Source organism: Hyperoodon ampullatus (genome assembly GCF_949752795.1).
Source record: "Hyperoodon ampullatus genome assembly, chromosome: 15".
Lineage (NCBI taxonomy): Eukaryota > Metazoa > Chordata > Mammalia > Artiodactyla > Ziphiidae > Hyperoodon > Hyperoodon ampullatus.
The window spans coordinates 24456154-24478604 of NC_136928.1; the positions used below are offsets into that span (position 1 = coordinate 24456154).

The 22451-nt window shown below is 41.3% G+C and overlaps 1 protein-coding gene across 4 annotated transcripts in view; it reads left to right on the forward strand.

Annotated features, from left to right (window-relative positions):
- LOC307064118 (E3 SUMO-protein ligase RanBP2) overlaps positions 1-22451 on the forward strand; it is a gene marked incomplete at its 5' end in the record, with an annotated part of 49939 nt that overhangs the window by 15754 nt on the left and 11734 nt on the right. For 3 of the 4 annotated variants that reach the window (XM_079720606.1, XM_079720607.1, XM_079720608.1), the window contains 13 exons: positions 1970-2057; positions 4185-4394; positions 5403-5584; positions 5670-5845; positions 6004-6127; positions 6810-6971; positions 7240-7377; positions 7454-7600; positions 8673-8852; positions 8940-9023; positions 12164-12299; positions 15590-15684; positions 16555-21346. In XM_079720606.1, the coding sequence (XP_079576732.1) occupies positions 1970-2057; positions 4185-4394; positions 5403-5584; positions 5670-5845; positions 6004-6127; positions 6810-6971; positions 7240-7377; positions 7454-7600; positions 8673-8852; positions 8940-9023; positions 12164-12299; positions 15590-15684; positions 16555-21346 (6514 nt within the window). Of the gene's footprint in view, positions 1-1969; positions 2058-4184; positions 4395-5402; positions 5585-5669; positions 5846-6003; positions 6128-6809; positions 6972-7239; positions 7378-7453; positions 7601-8672; positions 8853-8939; positions 9024-12163; positions 12300-15589; positions 15685-16554; positions 21347-22046; positions 22125-22451 lie in introns of all 4 variants that reach the window. The other variant, XM_079720605.1, reaches the window with a different exon arrangement.

The following is a 22451-nucleotide window of genomic DNA, read 5'->3' on the forward strand; positions in this document are numbered from 1 at the left end:
ATTTCAACTTAGGATATTTTCAACTTACCGGTTTATTGGGGCATAACCCCCATCGTAAGTTGAGGAAGATCTGCGTGTCTGTGTTTCAGCTAGGCTTTAAGCAAATTCTCTCTTGAAACCTTTTTTTGGCCGCACTGTGCAGCTTGCGGGATCTTGGTTCCCTGACCAGGGATTGAACTGGGGTCTTCCGCAGTGAAAGCGCCGAGTCCTAACCACTGGACTGCCAGGGAATTCCCTCTTTTGAAACCTTTTAATTAAGATGAGGAAGTGTTGATTTGAGATGATGTGATTAGTTACTGTGACCAGTAACTAATTTACTGGTCCCAAATGATAGTGGTTGAGTAAGTAGTTCTGGAAAAGGTGCCAGTTTTATGAATTGAGGTCAGTTTGAAAGCAAAAAGAATTATGTCACATTTTGTTTCTTATTTTCTGTGGTCTTCAACATCTATCTATAGATGACTAAGTTTGGCTTCATGCTTTAAAAACTTCTGGGTAAAAACATAGGTCAAACTAATGTTTCTAAAATGCAAAATCAGAAGTTTTTAGGTTCATAAGTAATATATTTATTTTGAAAAATGATCTTTGGAAAGGTGGTTATATTCACATGGTTTCATATTGTTGTCGCATGTAAGAATATACAGTGAAAAGTCCTTCCTGTGTCTGTTCCTTAGTCATTTACTTCTCTTCCCTGGAGGAACTAATGTCATTAGTTATGAGTTCTTCAAGAAATGTTTTATGCACACACACTCTTCTTAGAAAATACAGAAAGAAGAAATTCTGTACATTCTGTTTATTTTGCCTTATTTCCATGAAATATATCTTGGTGATATTTCCATATCAGCCCAGAAAACATAGCATGAGTACAGCACTCTCATTTGTTCTGATGTTTGCATGTTATTTCCTTCTATGGATGTACCATAGATTGGGTTTCTTTAAACCAGTGCCCTAAAACCAAGATACCAGGTTTTACTTTTTTGCTATGCTACTTCAAAATAATTCTGTAACGACTAATTTATGCCATTTCACACGTGACATTTTGCGGGTGGAATAAATTCTTGAGAGAAGAATGGCAGGATCAAAGTGTATCTATGCATTTATAAGTTTTAGAGCTATTGCCAAATTTCTAGCCTCACAGAGGTTGTACCAAATTATACTCCCACTACCAATTTAAGAAAGTCATTAGAGGTTTAACAGCAGTTACCCCCACCATCCATATAGTTAAGTTTTAGGATATCTCCAGTAAGTGTTCATTGTCTGGAACTGAACATTTTCAGTGATGGACATTTGCTGCTTTTCAAGATAGCCTGTTGCGTTTTTGGATAATTTGGTTCTTGGTGCTTCCTTATATGGAGTAAAAATCTTTCTCAAGGTGCTACCCATTGGTGGTGTTTTTTTCTTTTAGTACTATTAAAAAGTCTAGCCCTTCTTTTACAAGATAATTTTCCTAATATCTGAAGGCAGCTGTTGTCTTTTCACCATTGTGTTTATTCGTAATTGTTCCAGCTCTTCTTCATAGGATATGGCTTGGAGCCCTTTTACTCTCTTGGTTGTCCCAGTTATCCCAGTGTTATCTCAGATTATTCTCTGGAAATGTGCTGTCCACAGTGTGGCATTTCCAAGTATAGGCCCACCAGTGCCAGGTCATGGAGAGCTGTCATCTCTTCCACTGCTCTCATTCTGTTTATGCAGGGTAGAAAAGGTCTCTAACCAAGTACTCCCGTTTCCCCACCTGTAACTTGAATGTGCTTTTAGTAGAAAGTAATTTCTCAGAAGTGCTTTTCGTAGGCATCTTTTATAGATTATCTAAATTCCTTGGTTCCGAGTGTTTTGCAGTTAGATTTCCAACTCTGTTTAACATTGGCTAACTGTGTATTCTTTATCGAAAAAGTACAGTGTAATAGAAAAGAACATCTTACTATTAAAAATGTGAGTATCACTGAATTAAGATTTTTGATTCTAAAATGATCAGGTTCCAAGACCAAAGATTAAATTTATAAAAGGAGAAGCTGGACAAAATCTACTGGAAATGATGGCCTGTGATCGTCTGAGCCAATCAGGTAATAGTAATGTGTAACTGATTTTATTTTAAAAAGAAAAGAAAATTTCTGTTTGAGCACATCTTAAGATAGTATCTTCTCTCTGTCCAGGAGATAATTTGTCATAATCATTTGTTTCTCTTTGCCATATTGGATTAGGGAGCGAGATACAGAAAGAATGATAAGAAACTGTATGTTCTTTAAAAGGAACAAATATTGTTTGCTCCCAGGTAGAGAAACTCCTTACCCCCCTCCCCCCTCTTAATCTAGCTGCTAGAGCCTCCATCCAGAATTTTTTTTTCCTTTAAAAAAAATTTTTTTTTAATGTTTATTTTATTTTTTGCTTTCTCTAGTTGTGGCAAGCGGGGGCTACTTTTCGTTGTGGTGCGTGGGCTTCTCATTGCGGTGGCTTCTCTTGTTGCGGAGCACGGGCTCTAGGCGTGTGGGCTTCAGGAGTTGCAGCACGCAGTCTCAGTAGTTGTGGCATGCGGGCCCTAGAGTGCGCGGGCTTCAGTAGTTGTGGCGTGAGGGCTTAGTAGTTGTGGCACACAGGCTTAGTTGCTCCGTGACATGTGGAATCTTCCCAGACCTGGGATCGAACCCTTGTCCCCTGCGTTGGCAGGCGGATTCTCAACCACTGCGCCACCAGGGAAGTCCCTCCATCCAGAATATTTTAAAGCACTTCCTAAACTAAGAATAAGTTACTCATCAGTTGCTTATAAGACATTACTATGGGGGATATAAAGATGAAAATGTTCTGGATCTCTCTCTTAAGGAACTGACATCATAGTAACAGAGATAGAAGGTATATATTCACATTCTGTTAGGCTCTTGGAATTTTTAGATTTATTCCCAGTTTTGACTATTTGGGATGGATCCTAAACGTCTATTACAGACTATCTGGCTTTGTTAAGGCAGAAACTTGCAGGTGTTCACGCAGGCAGTGAATCAGGCAGTGAAATGAAGACTCCATGGGGAAATGTTTCTATAAGAAGCAGTTTTCGTATAAAGTTGAAAGGACTTTGTTAAGAGTTAAGAAGTGGTCTTAAATCAGAGTAACTATAAGCTGTTGTCTGTGGGTAGATGGTTGATCAAGGCTTCTCTGTCCCACAGCTTCCTTTTTTGTGAGAGACAGACTTTGAGTCCTTGAAGAAGTGACCTTCTGTTTTTTTCTTAGGTGTCCCTTCTACCTTTGCACAGTTTGTAAAATGAACTTACTTTACTGTCTTTGATCTGGGCCTTACTGGGTTTGTCTTTGCAAATTTTCAGAGAGATAATGGTCTGGCGGTAATCTGACTGACCAGCAGAATTACTCCACTTTTTTTTTTCTAAACGGCTTGATTGTGTAAAATTCACATATGATATTATTCACTCATTTTAAGTGTACAGTTTAGTGGTTTTTTAGTATGTTCACGGAGTTGTGCAATCATCACCACAATTTTAGGATATTTTGATCACCTCATAAAGAAACCTCATACCCGTTAACAGTCACTCCCCATTCCTCCAGACCCCCTCGTCCTAGGCAACCACTAGTTTTCGGCCTCTTTATATCTCTCTGTTCTGGACAGTTCATATAAATTGAATCATACAAAGTGTGGTCTTTGGGTAACTGTCTTCTTTCACTTAGCACAGTGTTTTCCAGGTGCATTCCTGTTGTAATGTGACCTAGAACTTCATCCAAGGAGCGTTTTTAAAATAGATTCTTCACCCCAAATCTGTGGAATCAGAATCTGGGAGTTGGGCCTGGAAATAAAAAAAGAAATTTTTTAAGCTTTTTAAAGGATGATTCTGACCAGCCAGGTTTAGAAGTCAGGTTTATCAGGTCAGAAAATTTGAGCTTGGTCCCTTTCTCCTGTGGCCACTTGAATCCCACACTTTTCCATCTAAAATGGAAATCCTTTTGGTATTTTTTGCACACATTTTTTTCTTTCCTTTTATTCTAGCACATAGATACAGATACTGTTACACCTGTAGTCTATTCATTTTTCGCATCAGCACCCTTTTGGGTCCAGCTGTGGTTGTTGGGCTGGAGGGCTGGGTCTGAGATAGTCATGTTATTTCCCCTTAGGGTATGTGAATGAAACTATTGAGAGAGATGAATAAAAACAATCTGTATTTTTTAAATGATGGAAATAATTTGTTTTTCAGGGCATATGCTGCTAAACTTAAGTCGTGACAAGCAAGACTTTTTAAAAGAGGTTGTAGAATCCTTTGCCAATGAAAGTGGGCAGTCTGCTGTATATGATGCTCTGTTTTCTAGTCAGTCACCTAAGGATAGATCTTTCCTTGGTAATGATGATATTGGAAACCTTGATGTACAAGCACCAGGTCCTGAGGATTTGGCTCGTTATGATGTTGGTAAGTTGTATCTTTCTAAGGAAACATTTTGCATTTTAATCCTTTTATACTAGGAGACAAATAATAGGAACAAGGGGAATAAATTGCCCATAATCTCATTACCCAGAAATAATGACTTAATATTTTCCTGTATTCCTTAAAAGTTTTTTGAAGGGTTGGGGTAGTATGAGGGGTTGGGGTAGCCGTAGTGGTGGCGTATGTTTTTCTTGTAAATAGTTGTTTATACTGTACACATGATTAGTCTCATGAATTCTTTCTCATCCTGTCTCTCTAAATATCACTTTTAGTGGCAATATGATATTTTTAGTGAAGTAGCCATAATTTGTTAGCCACTTTTTATTGTTGGGTATCGAAGATGTTTCCAGTTATTTCACTTACATTAAAATACTGATGAAAACTTTAATATAAAGTGCCTCCATTTCAGTTTTTTCCGTAGAGATTCCTAAAAACAGAATTACTGGGATAAAGTTGATGAACATGTTTAAGTCTCTTGCAAATTGCCATATTACAAGAAAACTTGTACCTATTTATGCTTTCCGAAGCCCATACCTTTTTTAGTATTGAATTTCTTGTAGAGGAAAAGATCTATTTATTATATTCCTAATGGACTAACAGTGGTATCCCATTGTTTTAATATTTCTTTACATTTCTTTACTGAAAGGAAAATCTATTGTTTCAAGATTTCTTACTGGGTGGCTATTCTTTATTTTACCTCTATCAGTAGATTTTGTTTTATTGAGTTCTAGTGAGGCTCTTTTTTCTTCTTAGATGGACTTCAAAAGAACGTTTTCCATTATAACTGGCTTTATTAAAGTTCCTAGATGGAGTTTGAATACTTTTAATAAGAACATAAGACTTTGCTTATCATAGATTTCCCCTGTGCTCTGATACAGAAAAGCAGTTATAAAATTAAGGTACATTTAATATGAGTCAGTTGTTTCTGTTGGCAAAACTGTTGGGACACAAAGATTTCCAAAACCTCAAGCCAATTTTTTTTTTGTATTTCAGGTGCCATTCGAGCACACAATGGTAGTCTTCAGCACCTCACCTGGCTTGGCTTACAATGGAATTCATTGCCCGCCTTACCTGCGATTCGAAAATGGCTAAAACAGCTTTTTCATCATTTGCCCCAGGAAACCTCAAGACTTGAAACAAATGCACCTGAATCAATATGTATTTTAGATCTTGAAGTAAGCAGAGATTTTAACAACTTAAATATTATGAGTATTGTTTGACTTTTTTCTACTTAAATTGATTTTTCTTTAAATAAAACAGGTATTTCTACTTGGAGTAATATATACCAGCCACTTACAATTAAAGGAGAAGTGTAATTCTCACTACAGCTTCTATCAGCCTCTGTGCTTGCCACTTCCTGTGTGTAAACAGCTTTGCACAGAAAGACAGAAATCTTGGTGGGATGCAGTTTGTAATCTAATCCACAGAAAAGCAATGTAAGTAGTCAGATAAAAATACTCCTTTGACTTATTGCCTAGGGACTTTAATTCTCATGTGAAGTTTTAATTTTTAATTATCATGTGATGATTAACATACATGTAAGTGTTGAATTGCATGTTTATAAATCAATTTTATTAAATAAAACTTCTTTTAGACCTGGAACCTCAGCAAAATTGCGACTTCTAGTTCAGCATGACATAAACACTCTAAGGGGCCAGGAAAAACATGGCCTTCAGCCTGCTCTACTTGTGCACTGGGCAAAGTGCCTTCAGAAAACGGTGAGTTCACTGAAGTGGAAGCAGTTTTTAGGAACATTACCGTCATTTTTTAAAATCACAGACTTTACATTGAAAGCCTTTCAGTTTTAAAAACAGTAGCAGCTTATTCATATTATGTCAGGTGAAACGTATTTTCTTAATCTTGCCACAGAGTAGTTAGTCTGGTTAATATATAAGTGCTTAGAACAGTGCCTGGCACAGTAGATGTTACATAAGTATTAGTCATTGTTGTTATTACTTATAATTACCTTACGATAAGTATTGTCCAGCCTGAAGATTTTTTTACGTGTTTGGTGGCACAAGGCTCTGTAGGTAAGGGCATCATAGATCTCTTGCTAAGTAGTTGAGGTCTGTTCTGTGGCAAGATTAGATTAGTTTAGCCCTTTGACCAAACAGTGGCACCTATAAGAGTGGCAGATTTCGGCTGTCTAAAAATAGCAACTTTAAAAAAATAAAGTGGGCTGCCTGATTAGTTAGTGTCATTGAAAGTGTGTAAAAATTGGTTCTAGAATGATCACTGGTATTAAAGTGGTTAGTTATTCCAGTATTTGGAAAGGTGAGCACATGACTTTTGAGATTCTATTTTTCCTTGATGTGAAATTTTAACCAGTTGTTCAGACCATCTATAAATGACTTTTTGGATCTGATCGTTTGTGTCTCTTCTAACTTTGTATTTTTTTAGGGCAGTGGTCTTAATTCTTTTTATGATCAACGAGAATACATAGGCAGAAGTGTTCATTACTGGAAGAAGGTTTTGCCATTGTTGAAGATACTTAAAAAGAAGAGCAGTATCCCTGAACCTATTGACCCTCTGTTTAAACATTTTCATAGTGCAGACATTCAGGTAATGGAGGATCCCTTTGTGAACTAACTGGAAATACGGATTTCCAGTTTATAAACAAAGAAATGGAAGTATAAACTGCTTAAATTTGTTGCTTGGCTATTTCATGGAGGTCTTGTTTTCTAAGTCCACTAGCTGTCACAAATACAGTATGGCAGAAAAGAGCACTGAGATGCTAATCTCATTAGATCATATAAAATCTTTGGGAAATCATTTGGGTTTGATATTCTGGGTAGAGGCAATTTGACTAAAAGTTATCCAATATGTTTAGGCATCTGAAATGGGTGAATATGAAGAGGAAGCACACATAACATGTGCTATATTGGATGCAGTTAATGGAAATATAGACGATGCTGTGGCTGCTTTTGAATCTATTAATAATGTCGTTTCTTACTGGAATCTTGCACTGGTAAGTAGTGTGGTACTTGAATTAAAAGGTGTTTGTTTTAAAACATAATTGTTTCATAAAAGCACTCTGTGTATAGATTTTTCACAGAAAAGCAGAAGACATTGAAAATGATGCGCTTTCTTCTGAAGAACAAGAAGAATGCAAAAATTACCTGAGAAAGACCAGAGACTACCTGATAAAGATTTTAGATGACAGTGATTCAGATCTGTCAGTGGTTAAGAAAGTAAGTTGCAGGTTGTTTGTACTTTCTTATTATTTTGATAAGTACTTTTGCCTTGGTTTTATATTTTGGTAATTTCAAAAATGCTTAGTAGTGCCTTATTAATGCGCAAAAGGGAGGGTGTTTAAATATTTAATTAGCATTGCTTTGCCTTAGGTTTGGGGGGGTGGGGTGTGTGTGTTTTTTTTAAACTTGGGCATTTAAGTTTATACCCTTACAAAAAATGCTTGTTAGGGAATTAGAAAAGTTTTCCAAGGCACGCATTTATTTTTGTTATCGTGGCAATGAAATCAACAAATACTGCCACCTAAGGACTAGTTCTGCATGGACTTCGCAGTTAAACATGTCACTTAAAGGTGATTGCTGACTACTTGAGAGGGTTTCTCTCATCATGACCATCTGATGTGACTACCTTTTCCCAGCTGTCAGCAGTTTGAGGCTGTTGTGATGGTATTAACCTTAACTACATTCAACCTTCCACCTGTTTTGTTGATTAGTTTGTGTTGCTGCTCTTGGATTAGGATTTATGTTTGGTGCATTCCAACATCTGTGTTTCTCCTCATATTCAAAATCAGTTAGGGCTTCCCTGGTGTCGCAGTGGTTGAGAGTCCGCCTGCCGATGCAGGGGACACGGGTTCGTGCCCTGGTCTGGGAGGAGCCCACATGCCGCGGAGCGGCTGGGCCCGTGAGCCATGGCCGCTGAGCCTGTGCGTCCGGAGCCTGTGCTCCGCAACGGGAGAGGCCACAGCAGTGAGAGGCCCGCGTAGCGCAAAAAAAAAAAAAAGTTTGTAAACGTCAGTAACTTATTTTGTTCACATGGAAAAGCTTCCCCAGTTAACATTGCTCTGTCATTACTGTGGCTAACGAGGGATAGAAACAGCATGGACTTGAAGGTTGGAAGCCTTTGATTACACAGCAGTTTCATGTTTGTTGTTACATAAAGTATAATGTGCGTGTTATATAAAAGTGAAAAATGTAAATTAGTAAGAAAAAAAATCTGTGTTTATTTTAGAGAGAGTTCTTACTTTGGTAATTTTGCAGGCTAAAGCCATTGATTCATGCCTTTTGTTTTTAGTTGCCCGTGCCCCTGGAATCTGTAAAAGAGATGCTTAATTTAGTCATGCAGGAGCTCGATGACTTCAGTGAAGGAGGGCCTCTTTATAGAAATGGTTCTTTGCGAAATGCAGATTCAGAAATAAAACATTCTACACCGTCTCCCACCAAATACTCTCTCTCACCAAATAAAAGTTACAAGGTAAGTGGGGAAGAAATGAGTCACTCCACTATGGAATATGTTTCTGTTCTAAATGTTTTAAGTACTACTTTGTTGTTGTTTTTTCAGTATTCTCCCAAAACACCACCTCCATGGGCAGAAGATCAAAATTCTTTATTGAAAATGATCTGCCAACAAGTAGAGGCCATTAAGGTAAATCACTTGATTTCTCTAAACTATGCCTCTCTTATTCCTAGATTCCTTCCTTGTCCACTTTCTCACTTATTTCTAAAACTGTTCAGAATGTTCCTTTGACATGTGACTGTAGAATCATACTGTGTTTTACGTGCTTTCGTCTAGACACTTAGCATATTTTTGAAACTACTTAAGTGTCTGCGTCCTCCACTAGATATGAATCTTTCAAAGGTAGAGACTCATATCCAAAACATAGCCTTGTTTCTGGCATAGAGGAGGTTCCCAGGTGATTGAATTGAACTAGTGAAATACGCTCTTCATACCTTGGTCTATGAGTTTGTCTCAGACTGACTGTGGTTGTGTATGTTAAGTTTATATCTAGGACGTCACAAGTGGTCTAAAACTTCAAAAGGTCTCTTTATCTTTTTAATATTTCATATGAATTTGACTTAATTATGTAAAGAAATAGTTATGTGAACATGATTTTATTTTAACTTTATGGAAGTGACCTTAACTATAACACTCAAAGGAGCTTTACTTTGAAATTGGAAATACAGGTAAGTTGTTTCACGCTCATTGACAAGAACTAAATCATTCATACTTCTACAATTACACCAAGGAAGTATTGGTATGTGTATGACTATTGCACTGCTGTCAGCAATTTGTGAGACTTAATACTATTTGTATTTTTTGCACTTGTGTATTTGCACAGTTTTTTTCATTTTTAAACTTATTTTTGGCTGTGTTGGGTCTTTGTTGCTGTGCGTGGGCTTTCTCTAGTTGTGGCGAGCAGGGGCCACTCTTCGTTGCAGTGCGCAGGCTTCTCGTTGCAGTGGCTTTTTTTGTTGCAGAGCACGGGCTCTAGGCGCACGGGCTTCAGTAGTGGCAGCACTCGGTGTCAGTAGTTGCAGCACGCAGGCCCCGGAGCGCGCGGGCTTCAGTAGTTGTGGCTCACAGGCTCAGTAGTTGCAGCGCGCGAGCTCTAGGGCACATGGGCTTCAATAATTGTGGCTCAGGGGCTCTAGAGCGCAGGCTCAGTAGTTGTGGCACACGGGCCTAGCTGCTCCACGGCATGTGGTATCTCCCTGGACCAGGGATCGAACCCATGTCCCCCGCATCGGCAGGCGGATTCTTTTTTTTTTCTTTTTTTCTTTTTTTTTTTTTTTTTTTTTTTTGTGATACGCAGGCCTCTCACTGTTGTGGCCTCCCCCGTTGCAGAGCACAGGCTCCGGACGCGCAGGCCCAGCAGCCATGGCTCACGGGCCCAGCCGCTCCGCGGCATGTGGGATCTTCCCGGACCGGGGCACGAATCCGTGTCCCCTGCATCAGCAGGCGGACTCTCAACCACTGCGCCACCAGGGAAGCCCGGCAGGCGGATTCTTTTTTTTTTTTTTTTTTTTTTTTTTTGCGGTACGCGGGCCTCTCACTGTTGTGGCCTCTCCCGTTGCGGAGCACAGGCTCCGGACGCGCAGGCTCAGCGGCCATGGCTCACGGGCCCAGCCGCTCCGCGGCATGTGGGATCCTCCCAGACCGGGGCACGAACCCGTGTCCCCTGCATCGGCAGGCGGACTCTCAACCACTGCGCCACCAGGGAAGCCCCGGCAGGCGGATTCTTAATCACTGTGCTGCTAGGGAAGTCCCTGCACAAAGATTTTGTATGTTAATTTTCTATAATCGTGGCCTGTTATGATATTACATACTTACCATGTAGGTTTCTGGTACCCAACATTGTATTCTTGGAAGCACTAGTAGTGGAGGACTAGTCCGAGTGCCTAGAAAGCTGAGTTCTAGTCCTAACTGCCATTGATGAATGATCTCGGGTCAGGGAGTTCCTTATCTTTCTGTCTGTTTGGCTTCTCATCTGTAAAGTTGAGTGAGAATTGTTGAAAACGGTTTTCATCATATGTTCTAGTTGTTTGAATTTTTAAAATTACGTTTATAGCTTTAATTGCATATTTAAATCTATGGTCCAGATACCAGTAGTGACCAGTAAAGTTTTCCAGTTGATTCCATCAGTTTCTTATTTTTGGATGTGAAGCATCTGGACTAGACACAGTAGATGGACGAATGGGAAAATTTTAGTTTGAAAATTCAAGATATTTTTCACCTCAAGAGTTACGGTTTTCAGGAAATTTCTTTTCCTAAAACACTTTTGTTTCTTTGGCCACACTGTGCGGCTTGTGGGATCTTGGTTGGTTCTCCGACCAGGGATTGAATCCCGGGGCCACGGCAGTGAAAGCGCTGAGTCTTAACCACTGGACTGCCAGGGAAATTCCCTCTAAAACACTTCTAGAAGAAGAGAGCAGACATTCTGGATTTGTCTCTGACCTCATTTGTTAATTTTACTATTCCTGAAGAGTGCCTGCTTTGTAGGTTCTGGGGTTGGGGAGGGCGTTGTCATTTGGTTGTCTACAAAGTGATGGATCTGATTGCTGACCACTAGCTGTCATTGGGGAAGGCATTATGTCTGCCGGTTTGGAACTTTGCAAGAATTGAGAGATAAGAGCGTAAGTAAATTGTCTGGAATGTGTCATTGTATACAATGTATATACATAATATATACGGTATACTATAGGTAACATATTCGGAGCAAATGTTAGCAGTTTTCCCTTTCCCAGTAGAGCATTTGAGCTTTACCTTGGGAGGTTGGCAGTGTTGGGCACCGTGTATGCGGCTGAGCGGGAAGCTAGTCTGGGGGGGAATGTGGGGTGTAGAGCAGTCCAGGTGGACTGAAGAGCAGAGCAGGTGCAGTGGGGCGCTGGAAGGGCGTGTGGGGCAACGCTGCTGAGCACTGGCAGTGTCAGAGAAAGAAGTTCATTTCGTAGGGACTTGTGTTTTTGAGCAGGTAAGTGTCTTGGCTAGAGCTGAACTTTAGGAAGATTAATTTAAGCCAGTGCAGAATGGAAAGGGAGATGAGGCCGTTGTTTAGGTTAGAGCTGACTCTAGAATGAATGAATTAGGTAATGGTACTGAGGAGTGAAAGAATGGGAGCAAATTACAAGCTTTGACAAATTAAGGATCATGTTTTAAATCAGCACCTGGTACTCAGATCCTACTGGAGTATAGAATCTCTTAAAAGGCATCATCAAGTATTAAGTTTGCTTTAGCACTGTATCTGCTGTGATATGATTGCTTAAAATTGTTTCCTCTTCCAACAGAAAGAAATGCAGGAGTTGAAACTAAATAGCGGTAACTCAGGGTCCCCTCATCGTTGGCCTACAGAGAATTATGGACCAGATTCAGTGCCTGATGGATATCAGGGGTCACAGAATTTTCATGGGGCCCCACTAACAGGTGAGTTGGCAACTGGATACTCCCAGGTATTAGTGAAGTCTGTACTTTCTCCTCCTCTGAACAGGTAACTTGTGAAATCACCTTGTCTGTATACATTTATCTATATACATGTCTGTCTGTGTCTGCCTATATGTTACTTAAGCTGTATTTGGTATTACCAAGATTTCTATAACTCTAAGCAGAAACAAAACAAGCTTTATCTGATCCTGTTTATATAAAGGCTAAAGGCCTAAAGAACCTTTTAATGCACATCTCAGAGGAGCTGAGACTGAGTTGGAACTATGCCTTATGATTGAAAAAACGTTAACTGACAGTGTTATTCATTAAGAGATGCCTAATTAAGAACTTAAACGTCTGGGGAATTATTTTGATGACATACTGAGAGAGGTATGACAGTCATGGGAAACCTTTTATTTTGAAATACTATGGTCATATATAGAGGGAAAGAGTGTGGAGCTAGAGCATACTGGATTTTTAGGTTGTGCTCTCTTAACTTACCTCTCTGAGCCAGTTTGTGTGAAACCTGGAACTAATACTTTGCATCACGTGATTATTGTGAGCATTTGTGTGTAGGTGGTGTGCATTAGGCATTTACTTAGAATATGCATTAAGCACCTAATGAACCAAAGGGTACGGACTGTGTCTCCTGTGGTTGTCTGTGTGCCAAGGTGCTTGTGTATGTAATTTTATTTAATGACGGTGACCCAGAGTGGTGGGTACCATTATGAATCCACATTTTTTAGATGAGGAAATGGGTTTGGAAGGGTTAGGTAACTTACCCATTATTGTACAGATAGTTATTGGTAGAGCTGGGGTTCAAACTCTAGTGTTATAACTTTAAAGCCACTTGTCCCCAGGCAGCCAGAGTGATGGGGAAAATAGGTTTCTTTCACGAGACAGATTCCTGAAATGTTGGTAATTAGATTAATTGGTTTTGATTCAGAATGGTGTGGCCTAGTTTCATACCTTTGTGTGATGGTCCATAGGGCCGTACTTAAGGGAGACTCACGGTCCTCTCGTAACAGTGTCCTCCAAGTGCACGCAAAGTAATAGATAAATCTTTGTGAAGTCAAACTCACTAAATGTCATATGTAAGTCATAGATAAATATATGAGAAGTCAGGGTTTAAACATTGTTTACCTAAACCCTGTGCACCACGTAGAGCCTTGACCGCAGAAGATAGGCAAGCTGGCTGGCTTTCTCCTGGGCTCTCCAAGTGCTGTGCGGAGTCATCATTTGGCACCTGTGGGTCACAAGTTCTGTTTTCTTCTTCTTTGTACAGGCATAACAGGTCTTCTGGTTGTTACACACACATATAAGCATAACATTCACATTGTCTCGTTTTATTCTTGCGGTTACTCTGTGAAATGGGTAGAAGCAGCACATCCTCATTTTACAAGTGAGAAAAATGGAGACCCCAAGTGGCTACTTGACAAAGTCGCAGGCAGCTTTGTGGCCATGAGAGGAGAGCTCAGGTCTCCTGATTGCCACTCCTGTGTTGACAGACTGTTTTTCTTAATGAAAGTGCAGATGTGCCAAGATGGTTGTTGTCTTTTTAAAAGAAGATGATTAAAAAACAATAAGCTTATAATAAAGAAATATTCAGAAGTACTGACCAGTGTAAAGAAAACTAAACACTAACCATATCACACAGAGTTCTGCTAACATTTTGGAGCATTTCCTTCTGGTCCTCTCTCTTTGTGTATTAGAGAACTTTATCACGTTGTATGGAGACGAGTAGCCTGTTTTTAAATATTTAAGTTCTGAGCAGTTTTTCTACTCAACGTTTTTTTGACAGTACTGTTAATGAATACAAGGTATCCATCGTGTGGAAGCTCTGCAGATTTTATTCCCTTATTTTTAAATTTCCACTTGTTGCTATTGTAAATAATGCCGTGAACACAGTCGTAGGATTTTAGGGTTTTGTAAAATTTCTTGTGTTGGGAAATTGCTTTCCTGAGAAGCTGTGCCGGTTTTACACTCTTACCACCAGTATCTGGTAGTGCCTATCTCTTTGCACTCTTGCCAAGTGTTTGCTATTACCAGTTTATAAAAACCTTGCCTATTTTTAAAAACAAAACTAATATCAGCTTTTAAGTTTTTGTTTTTTTAGTACTAGGCATGCTCAACACTTTATAATCCTTTATATTTCATGAGTTATCTGTTCATTGGGTACCTTTTTTCTATAGGATGTTTTTAGTACTTTTTTCACTATCCCCGATAAAGTCACCAGTTAAGTTTCAGACTTTATGATTCTTGGCTTATATCCATCATCTTGTTCTGTGTTCTTTGCCTGTTTTCTCCCCAGAATGTGTCATGGTAGCCATCATCAGGCAGCCCGTTAGTTTTCCATGCTCAGGCTTGGGCCTCTGCAGTGGCTCTGTTTCTCTGGTAGCTGCAGAGAGGACAGACAGCCTGGCTCGCCTTTACTGGGTCTTTTTCAGGGCTTTCCACGATCAGCTGCCCAGCACCTCTTGGGTCACAATTTCTGCTTCCTCTTTCGTGTAAAGGTATAAATGATCTTTAAGTTGTTTTGTTTTCTGTTATTAAAACTTTCTTAAAACAGATCAAGCAAATGATTGTTGGTTGTTTTTACCATCAACATGAGTGTCTTCTAGTTGCTGGTTTCCTGATAACACACACACAAAACAGATGGAGCAGATAGTTTGGACACCAGCATGAGTGTCAGTCATGCTGTGCCCTTTTTATCAAGCCAGGGAACACATTCTGTGTTATTTGTTAGATCCTTTGCATGAATTTGTTAGGTGATTTTTGACCTGAACGTTCTCAGCTTGAGTTTAAAAAAATGCAGCCTTGTCATTCTGCAGATTTTCAAGGCTCACTTCAAAAATGTGGCCCTGAGGCCCTCACGTGTGTTTTGGTCCCTTAAGTCCTTCCTGTGGCTAGCGCATCCCCCGTGTTTCTGATGTGGCACGACTGAGCCTTCCCGTCGCGCCCCTCTTTCTCACGGCGCGGCCCCGCCGCTCGTCCTGGCTCCTTGTGGTGCCTGTATGGGGACTGTTCTTGCGGACACCCTGCTGCTGCTCTCACTCCTCCTGTGTCACACCTCGCGGTTACTCCTAGTTTGTCATTTGATAATCTTTATGATGATGTATTTTGATGTATAGAAATTAAAAAAAAATCTGTGTAGTTAAATCTCTCTCTGATTTCTACTGCTTTTGTATTTATAGTTTTTATAGTTCTTGCCTAGATAGTCCTAACTGCAGCATAGACTTTTTTTAACAGTGTTTTCTTTCTTTTTTTTACTTTTCTTTTTTTTTTTTTTTTAGTTGCAACTACTGGCCATTCAATGTATTATAGTCAGTCACCAGCATATAATTCCCAGTATCTACTCAGACCAGCAGCTAATGTTACTCCCACAAAGGTAACAAAGGAATAATTTGTACATTTATAAGTATCTCCTTTTTAATTGTCCAGGCTTCCTACAGAGAAATTCAAGAAGTAGTTCAGCATTAAAACTTAAATGTCCCACCAGATAACAGATATTTTAAATTTCTCTCAGATATAGAAGTATGTTTCTCAGTTAATTTCTATGTTACAATAAGTGTGAACATCTAGAATATTTTTAAATTGGGGTGGTGGTGGGTCCTTCGTCATTCGGTTGTGACAGAAGCAGGACTGTGATGTCCTCACTGGAGCGCTGTGTGTAACTTGCAGGCCTGGGGTTCTGTGACCAAGTGTCCACGGAGACCGGCATCCAGCAGCGCCGGGCAAAGACACCGGGCTTGGGTGCCTCTAGGCCCTGGCTCTTCAGTTCTTCACTTCTCTATGCATTAGTTGCCTCATATGTAAAATGAGGATAATAATGCCTTAATTCATAGGGTGTTCGAGGATATTAAGATGAGGTAATACATGTACAGTGCTTAGAACTGTGCCCAGTTGGCACGTTAACAAATGTTAGTCCTCATTGTCATCATCATCGTTGTTAACATCATTGGACACCTTGTTGAGGAGTGAGGAAGGTATTTATTCTATGGATCTATTGTAGGAGAATTAGGTTTTTAAGGTGCTGTCATTAGTTAAAGCAATTTTCATTATATGCCAAGAAGGACTAGAGTTGTAAGTATCTTTGTAGTAATGTAGAAGTGTCTTCTCTTAAGGATGCACTATATGCCCTAGTGATGTATTTACCCTGTACTCATGCTTGAGGTTTATGAGAATTGGGTTGTATCTAGTTAAGCTATAGTTTTATAGACAACCTACAAAAATGTGCGCTTTATTTTTTTTTTCCTAGGGACCAGTTTATGGCATGAATAGGCTTCCACCTCAGCAGTATATCTACGCCTACTCACAGCAGATGCACACACCACCAGTGCAGAGTTCGTCTGCTTGTATGTTCTCTCAAGAGATGTATGGTCCCCCATTGCGTTTTGAGTCTCCTGCTACAGGAATTCTATCACCTAGGGGTGATGATTACTTTAATTACAGTGTTCAACAGACAAGCACAAATCCACCTTTACCAGAACCAGGTTATTTTACAAAACCTCCAGTTGCAGCTCATGCTTCAAGATCTGCAGAATCAAAGGTTATGGAATTTGGAAAAACCAATTTTGTCCAGCCCGTGCCAGGTGAAGGTATGGGGCCATCTTTGGCAGCACCTGTGCGTGCATCACAGCCAACTCCTTTTAAATTTAATTCAAATTTCAAATCAAACGATGGCGACTTCACGTTTTCCTCACCGCAGGTTGTGGCACAGCCCCCTTCTACGACTTACACTAATAGTGAAAGCCTTTTAGGTCTCCTGACTTCAGACAAACCTTTGCAAGGAGATAGCTACAGTGGACCAAAAGCTGCTCAGACCATTGGACCTCGAAATACATTCAATATTGGAAGCAAAAGTGTGCCTGGAATTTCATTTACTGAAAACATGGGCCCAAATCAGCAAAAGAATTCTGGTTTTCGACGCAGTGATGATATGTTTACTTTCCACGGTCCAGGGAAATCAGTGTTTGGAACACCAGCCGCAGAGCCGGCCAACAAGAGTCATGACACTGATGGGGGTAGTGTGCACGGGGACGAGGACGACGACGGCCCTCACTTTGAGCCGGTGGTGCCTCTTCCCGATAAGATTGAAGTGAGAACTGGTGAGGAGGACGAGGAAGAGTTCTTCTGCAATCGTGCCAAGTTGTATCGTTTTGATGCGGGTTCAAGAGAATGGAAGGAGCGTGGAATTGGCAACGTAAAGATACTAAGGCACAAAACCTCCGGTAAAATCCGCTTACTGATGAGACGCGAGCAAGTGTTGAAAATCTGTGCGAATCACTACATCAGCCCAGACATGGCCCTGGCGCCCAACGCCGGCTCGGACAGGTCCTTTGTGTGGTACGCTCTGGACTATGCAGACGAGTCGCCCAAACCAGAACAGCTTGCTATTAGATTCAAGACACCCGAGGAGGCAGCACTTTTTAAGTGCAAGTTTGAAGAGGCCCAGAGCATGTTAAAAGCCTCAGGAGCAAACAGAGCCACAACCTCCAGTCAGTCTACGAGAACTGTAAAAGAACCCACGGGTCATGACAATAAGGATATTGGCAAATCTGCTGTCGGAAACATGAAATTCGAATTTCAGGTTGCAAAGAAAGAAGGGTCTTGGTGGCATTGTAACAGCTGCTCATTAAAGAATGCCGCAACTGCTGAGAAATGTGTATCCTGCCAAAATCTAAACCCAAGCACTAAAGAGCTCCTTGGCTCACCATTAGTTGAAACTGTTTCCACTCCTAAACCTGGCTCAGAAAATACTCCAGATAGATTTGCATTGATGACTCCAAAGAAGGAAGGTCACTGGGATTGTAGTATTTGTTTAGTAAGAAATGAACCCACTGTATCTAGATGCATTGCATGTCAGAATACAAAGTCTGCTAACAAAAGTGGATCTTCATTTGTTCAGCAGCCTTCCTTTAAATTTGGCCAGGGAGATCTTCCTAAGTCTGCCAGCAGTGATTTCAGATCTGTTTTTTCAATAAAGGAAGGACAGTGGGATTGCAGCGTTTGCTTAGTACAAAATGAAGGAAGTTCTGCAAAATGTATGGCTTGTCAGAATCCAAGAAAACAGAGTTTTCCTGCTTCTGCTGTCCCAGCACCTGCCTCTTTTAAGTTTGGTGCTTCAGAGACAAGCAAGGCTCCAAAGAGTGGATTTGAAGGAGTTTTTGCCAAGAAGGAAGGACAGTGGGATTGCAGTTTGTGCTTAGTGCGAAACGAGGCAAGTGCGGCCGTGTGTGTGGCTTGTCAGAATCCACCCGCTTCTGCTGCTCCACCACCTGCGTCTTCAGAGACAAGCAAGGCTCCAAACAGTGGACTTGAAGGGATGTTCACCAAGAAGGAAGGACAGTGGGATTGCAGCGTTTGTTTGGTACGAAATGAAGGAGGTTCTGCAAAATGTGTGGCTTGTCAGAATCCAAGAAGACAGAGTTTACCTGCTTCTGCTGTCCCAGCACCTGCCTCTTTCAAGTTTGGCGCTTCAGAGACAAGCAAGGCTCCAAAGAGTGGTCCAGAAGGGATATTCACCAAGAAGGAAGGACAGTGGGATTGCAGCGTTTGCTTTGTGCGAAATGAGAGTTCTTCCATAAAATGTGAGGCTTGTGATGTCTCTAAACCAGCCCATAAACCTGTTGCAGAAGAACCTTCAGCTTTCACTTTGGGCTCAACAACTAAGGCAAATGACTCTTCTGGAAGTCAGGTGGGAACAGGATTTAAAAGTAACTTTTCAGAAAAAGCCTTTAAGTTTGGCAATGCAGAACAAGGATTTAAATTTGGGCGTGTGGATCAAGAAACTACACCTTCATTTACATTTCAGAGTTCTTCTAATCCAGACTCTAAGTCAACAAAAGAAGGATTTAGTTTTTCTGTCCCTGTGTCTGCTGACGGGTTTAAATTTGGCATTCAGGAGCCGGGAAGTCAGGGGAGGAAGAGTGAAAAGCCCTTTGGAAATGACGCTGGTTGTCAGGCTCAGGATGCTGGCGGTCAGAAAGACGCAAGTGCTGTGGTTCTTGGTCAGACTGGCAGCACTTTTACCTTTGCAGATCTTGCGAAATCAAATCCAGGAGAAGGGTTTCAGTTTGGCAAAAAAGACCCCAATTTCAAGGGCTTTTCGGGTGCTGGAGAGAAGTTATTCTCCTCACAAAGTAGTAAAATGGCTGATAAAGCCGACACTTGTGGTGACCTTGAGAAAGATGATGATGCCTATAAGACTGAGGACAGTGACGATATCCATTTTGAACCAGTCGTCCAGATGCCTGAGAAAGTAGAGCTTGTCACAGGAGAAGAAGATGAGAAAGTTCTTTACTCACAGCGGGTCAAATTGTTTAGGTTTGATGCTGAGATAAGTCAGTGGAAAGAAAGGGGTTTGGGGAACTTAAAAATTCTGAAAAATGAAGTTAATGGCAAACTGAGAATGCTGATGCGGAGAGAGCAGGTGCTGAAGGTGTGTGCCAACCACTGGATCACCACCACCATGCACCTGAAGCCCCTCTCCGGGTCGGACAGGGCCTGGATGTGGTTGGCTAGTGATTTTTCTGATGGCGATGCCAAACTAGAGCAGCTGGCAGCAAAATTCAAAACACCCGAGCTGGCTGAAGAATTCAAACAGAAATTTGAGGAATGCCAGCGCCTTCTGTTAGATATTCCACTGCAGACTCCCCATAAGCTTGTGGATACTGGCAGAGCTGCCAAGCTAATCCAGAGGGCGGAAGAGATGAAGAGCGGACTAAAAGATTTCAAGACGTTTTTGACGAACGATCAAACAAAAGTCACTGACGAAGAGAGTAGTAAGAGCTCAGGAGCAGGAGCTGCCGGTGCTGTGGCCGCGAGTGGCATGCCAAGTCCTGAGGCCACCGGGCCCACCCTCGAGTGGGACAGCTACGACCTAAGGGAAGACGCTCTGGACGACAGCGTGAGTAGCAGCTCAGTGCACGCCTCCCCGCTGGCCAGCAGCCCCGTGAGGAAAAATCTCTTCCGCTTCGGTGAGTCAACCACCGGGTTTAACTTCAGTTTTAAATCTGCTTTGAGCCCGTCTAAGTCTCCTGCCAAGTTGAATCAGAGTGGGGTCTCAGTGGGCACGGATGAAGACTCTGATGTCACTCAGGAGGAGGAGAGAGATGGACAGCACTTCGAACCTGTCGTCCCTTTGCCTGATCTAGTCGAGGTGTCCAGTGGTGAGGAAAATGAACAAGTTGTTTTTAGTCACAGAGCCAAACTCTATAGGTACGATAAAGATGCTGGGCAGTGGAAAGAAAGAGGCATTGGCGACATAAAGATTTTACAGAATTATGATAATAAGCAAGTTCGCATAGTGATGAGAAGGGACCAGGTATTAAAGCTTTGTGCCAACCACAGAATAACTCCAGACATGACTTTGCAAAATATGAAAGGGACAGAAAGAGTGTGGGTGTGGACTGCATGCGATTTTGCAGACGGAGAAAGAAAAGTAGAGCATTTAGCTGTCCGTTTTAAACTACAGGATGTTGCAGACTCGTTTAAGAAAATATTTGATGAAGCAAAACTAGCCCAAGAAAAAGATTTTTTGATAACACCTCATGTTTCTCGTTCGACCACTCCCAGAGAGTCACCCTGCGGCAAAGTCGCGGTAGCTGTGCTAGAGGAAACCACCAGAGAACGGACGGATTCGGCGCAGGGTGATGACGTGGCAGGTTCAACCTCAGAAGTTGGCGGGGTGTCTGGCACACCTGAAACAACAACAAAAGCAGTGGTCTCACCTCCAAAGTTTGTATTTGGTTCTGAGTCTGTTAAAAGCATTTTTAGCAGTGAAAAGTCAAAACCATTTGCGTTTGGCAACAGTTCAGCTACCGGGTCTTTGTTTGGATTTAGTTTTAATGCACCTTTGAAAAATAACAGTAGTGAGGCCAGTTCAGCAGCCCAGAGTGGATCTGAAAAAAGAGCGGAGCCTGGTGGTCACCAAGAGTCACAGAGCTCTGATCTCACACCGTCTTCTGACAGCAAAGTCAAAAACCCCTCTCCTGCTTTTCCAAAGGAGCAGTCCTCAACCAGTCACACGTTTAAAACACCAGAAAAGGGTAAGCACTTAGCCTTTAGATTAAGCAGAATTTGTCTCTTTCCTTCCTTCCTCCCTCCCTCCCTTACTTCCTTCCTTTTTCTTTCTTTCTTTCTTTTTTTCTCTCTTGCCCTCCCTCCCTCTCTCCCTCTCTCCCTCCCTCATTTTTTTTTTTTTTTTTTTTTAACGTTTATCTTGGTGTGGACTCTCTGTAGCAGGCTAATGTTTTAGTAAAAGTCAGCTCATAAACACAGTGCTCTGTGAACAGCCAAAAAATACTTGTGTGGATTTTTTTCCTCCCTAAAGCAGTTGACTGGTGAGTGTTCAAATGTTCAAACAGCAGCAGAGAGCTTGTGTGTAGGTTGTTTAGTAGGAGATGTTGGTGCCTGGGAGATGCATCTGTCCGAGCAGAGCACAAGGACTCAGCTCAGCCCTGGGTCCAGCTTAGGGCCTGGAGCGTGAATCACGAGCATGTTCATTCTTCAGGTTATTATCCTCGTGTTCTTGTCACTCAGAGAGCATGGTACTGAGATGTTCACGTTTTATGTAAGGCAATCTTTCCACCCCTTGTTAAATGAGCAAAGAATGAAGCCCTCGGGATAAATGGGTACGTGAGACGGCCACATTGGTGTAAATGGATGGACTCTGGCTTTTATATTTTAAAATTATATTCATTTTGATTCTCCATTATGTTCAAAAGTGAAATACTCTTTATTTTCTAGGATTTAATTTTAGCCTTTTTAAATCTAATCCAATGGCATTTTGGAGCAGCACTCCTTCCTCCCAGCCTGAGAACAAAGGTACAGAGCTGGCACTGGCAGTGTGAGAGGACATCCGTTTTTCAGCAGCTGCTAGTCCTCAGCAGAGTAACTGGCTGTGTGCAGTTAAGGGCTTAACACTGCAGCATGCATGTGACAGAATGCTGGCGTGACCCCTTAATGCTGCTCTCGTGTACTTGGATGTCATGTTTTCTCACATGTTGTACAACGTTGTTTTGAGGTAGATCTGTGTGGTCTTTCCCTTTCTCTGTTTTGCACATCAGATGCTGTTTTCAACTGTGATTAATGAAGACCTGTATGTTACCTAACCTTTATTGTCTGCCAGTGTCCAAACGTGATGGCAGCAGC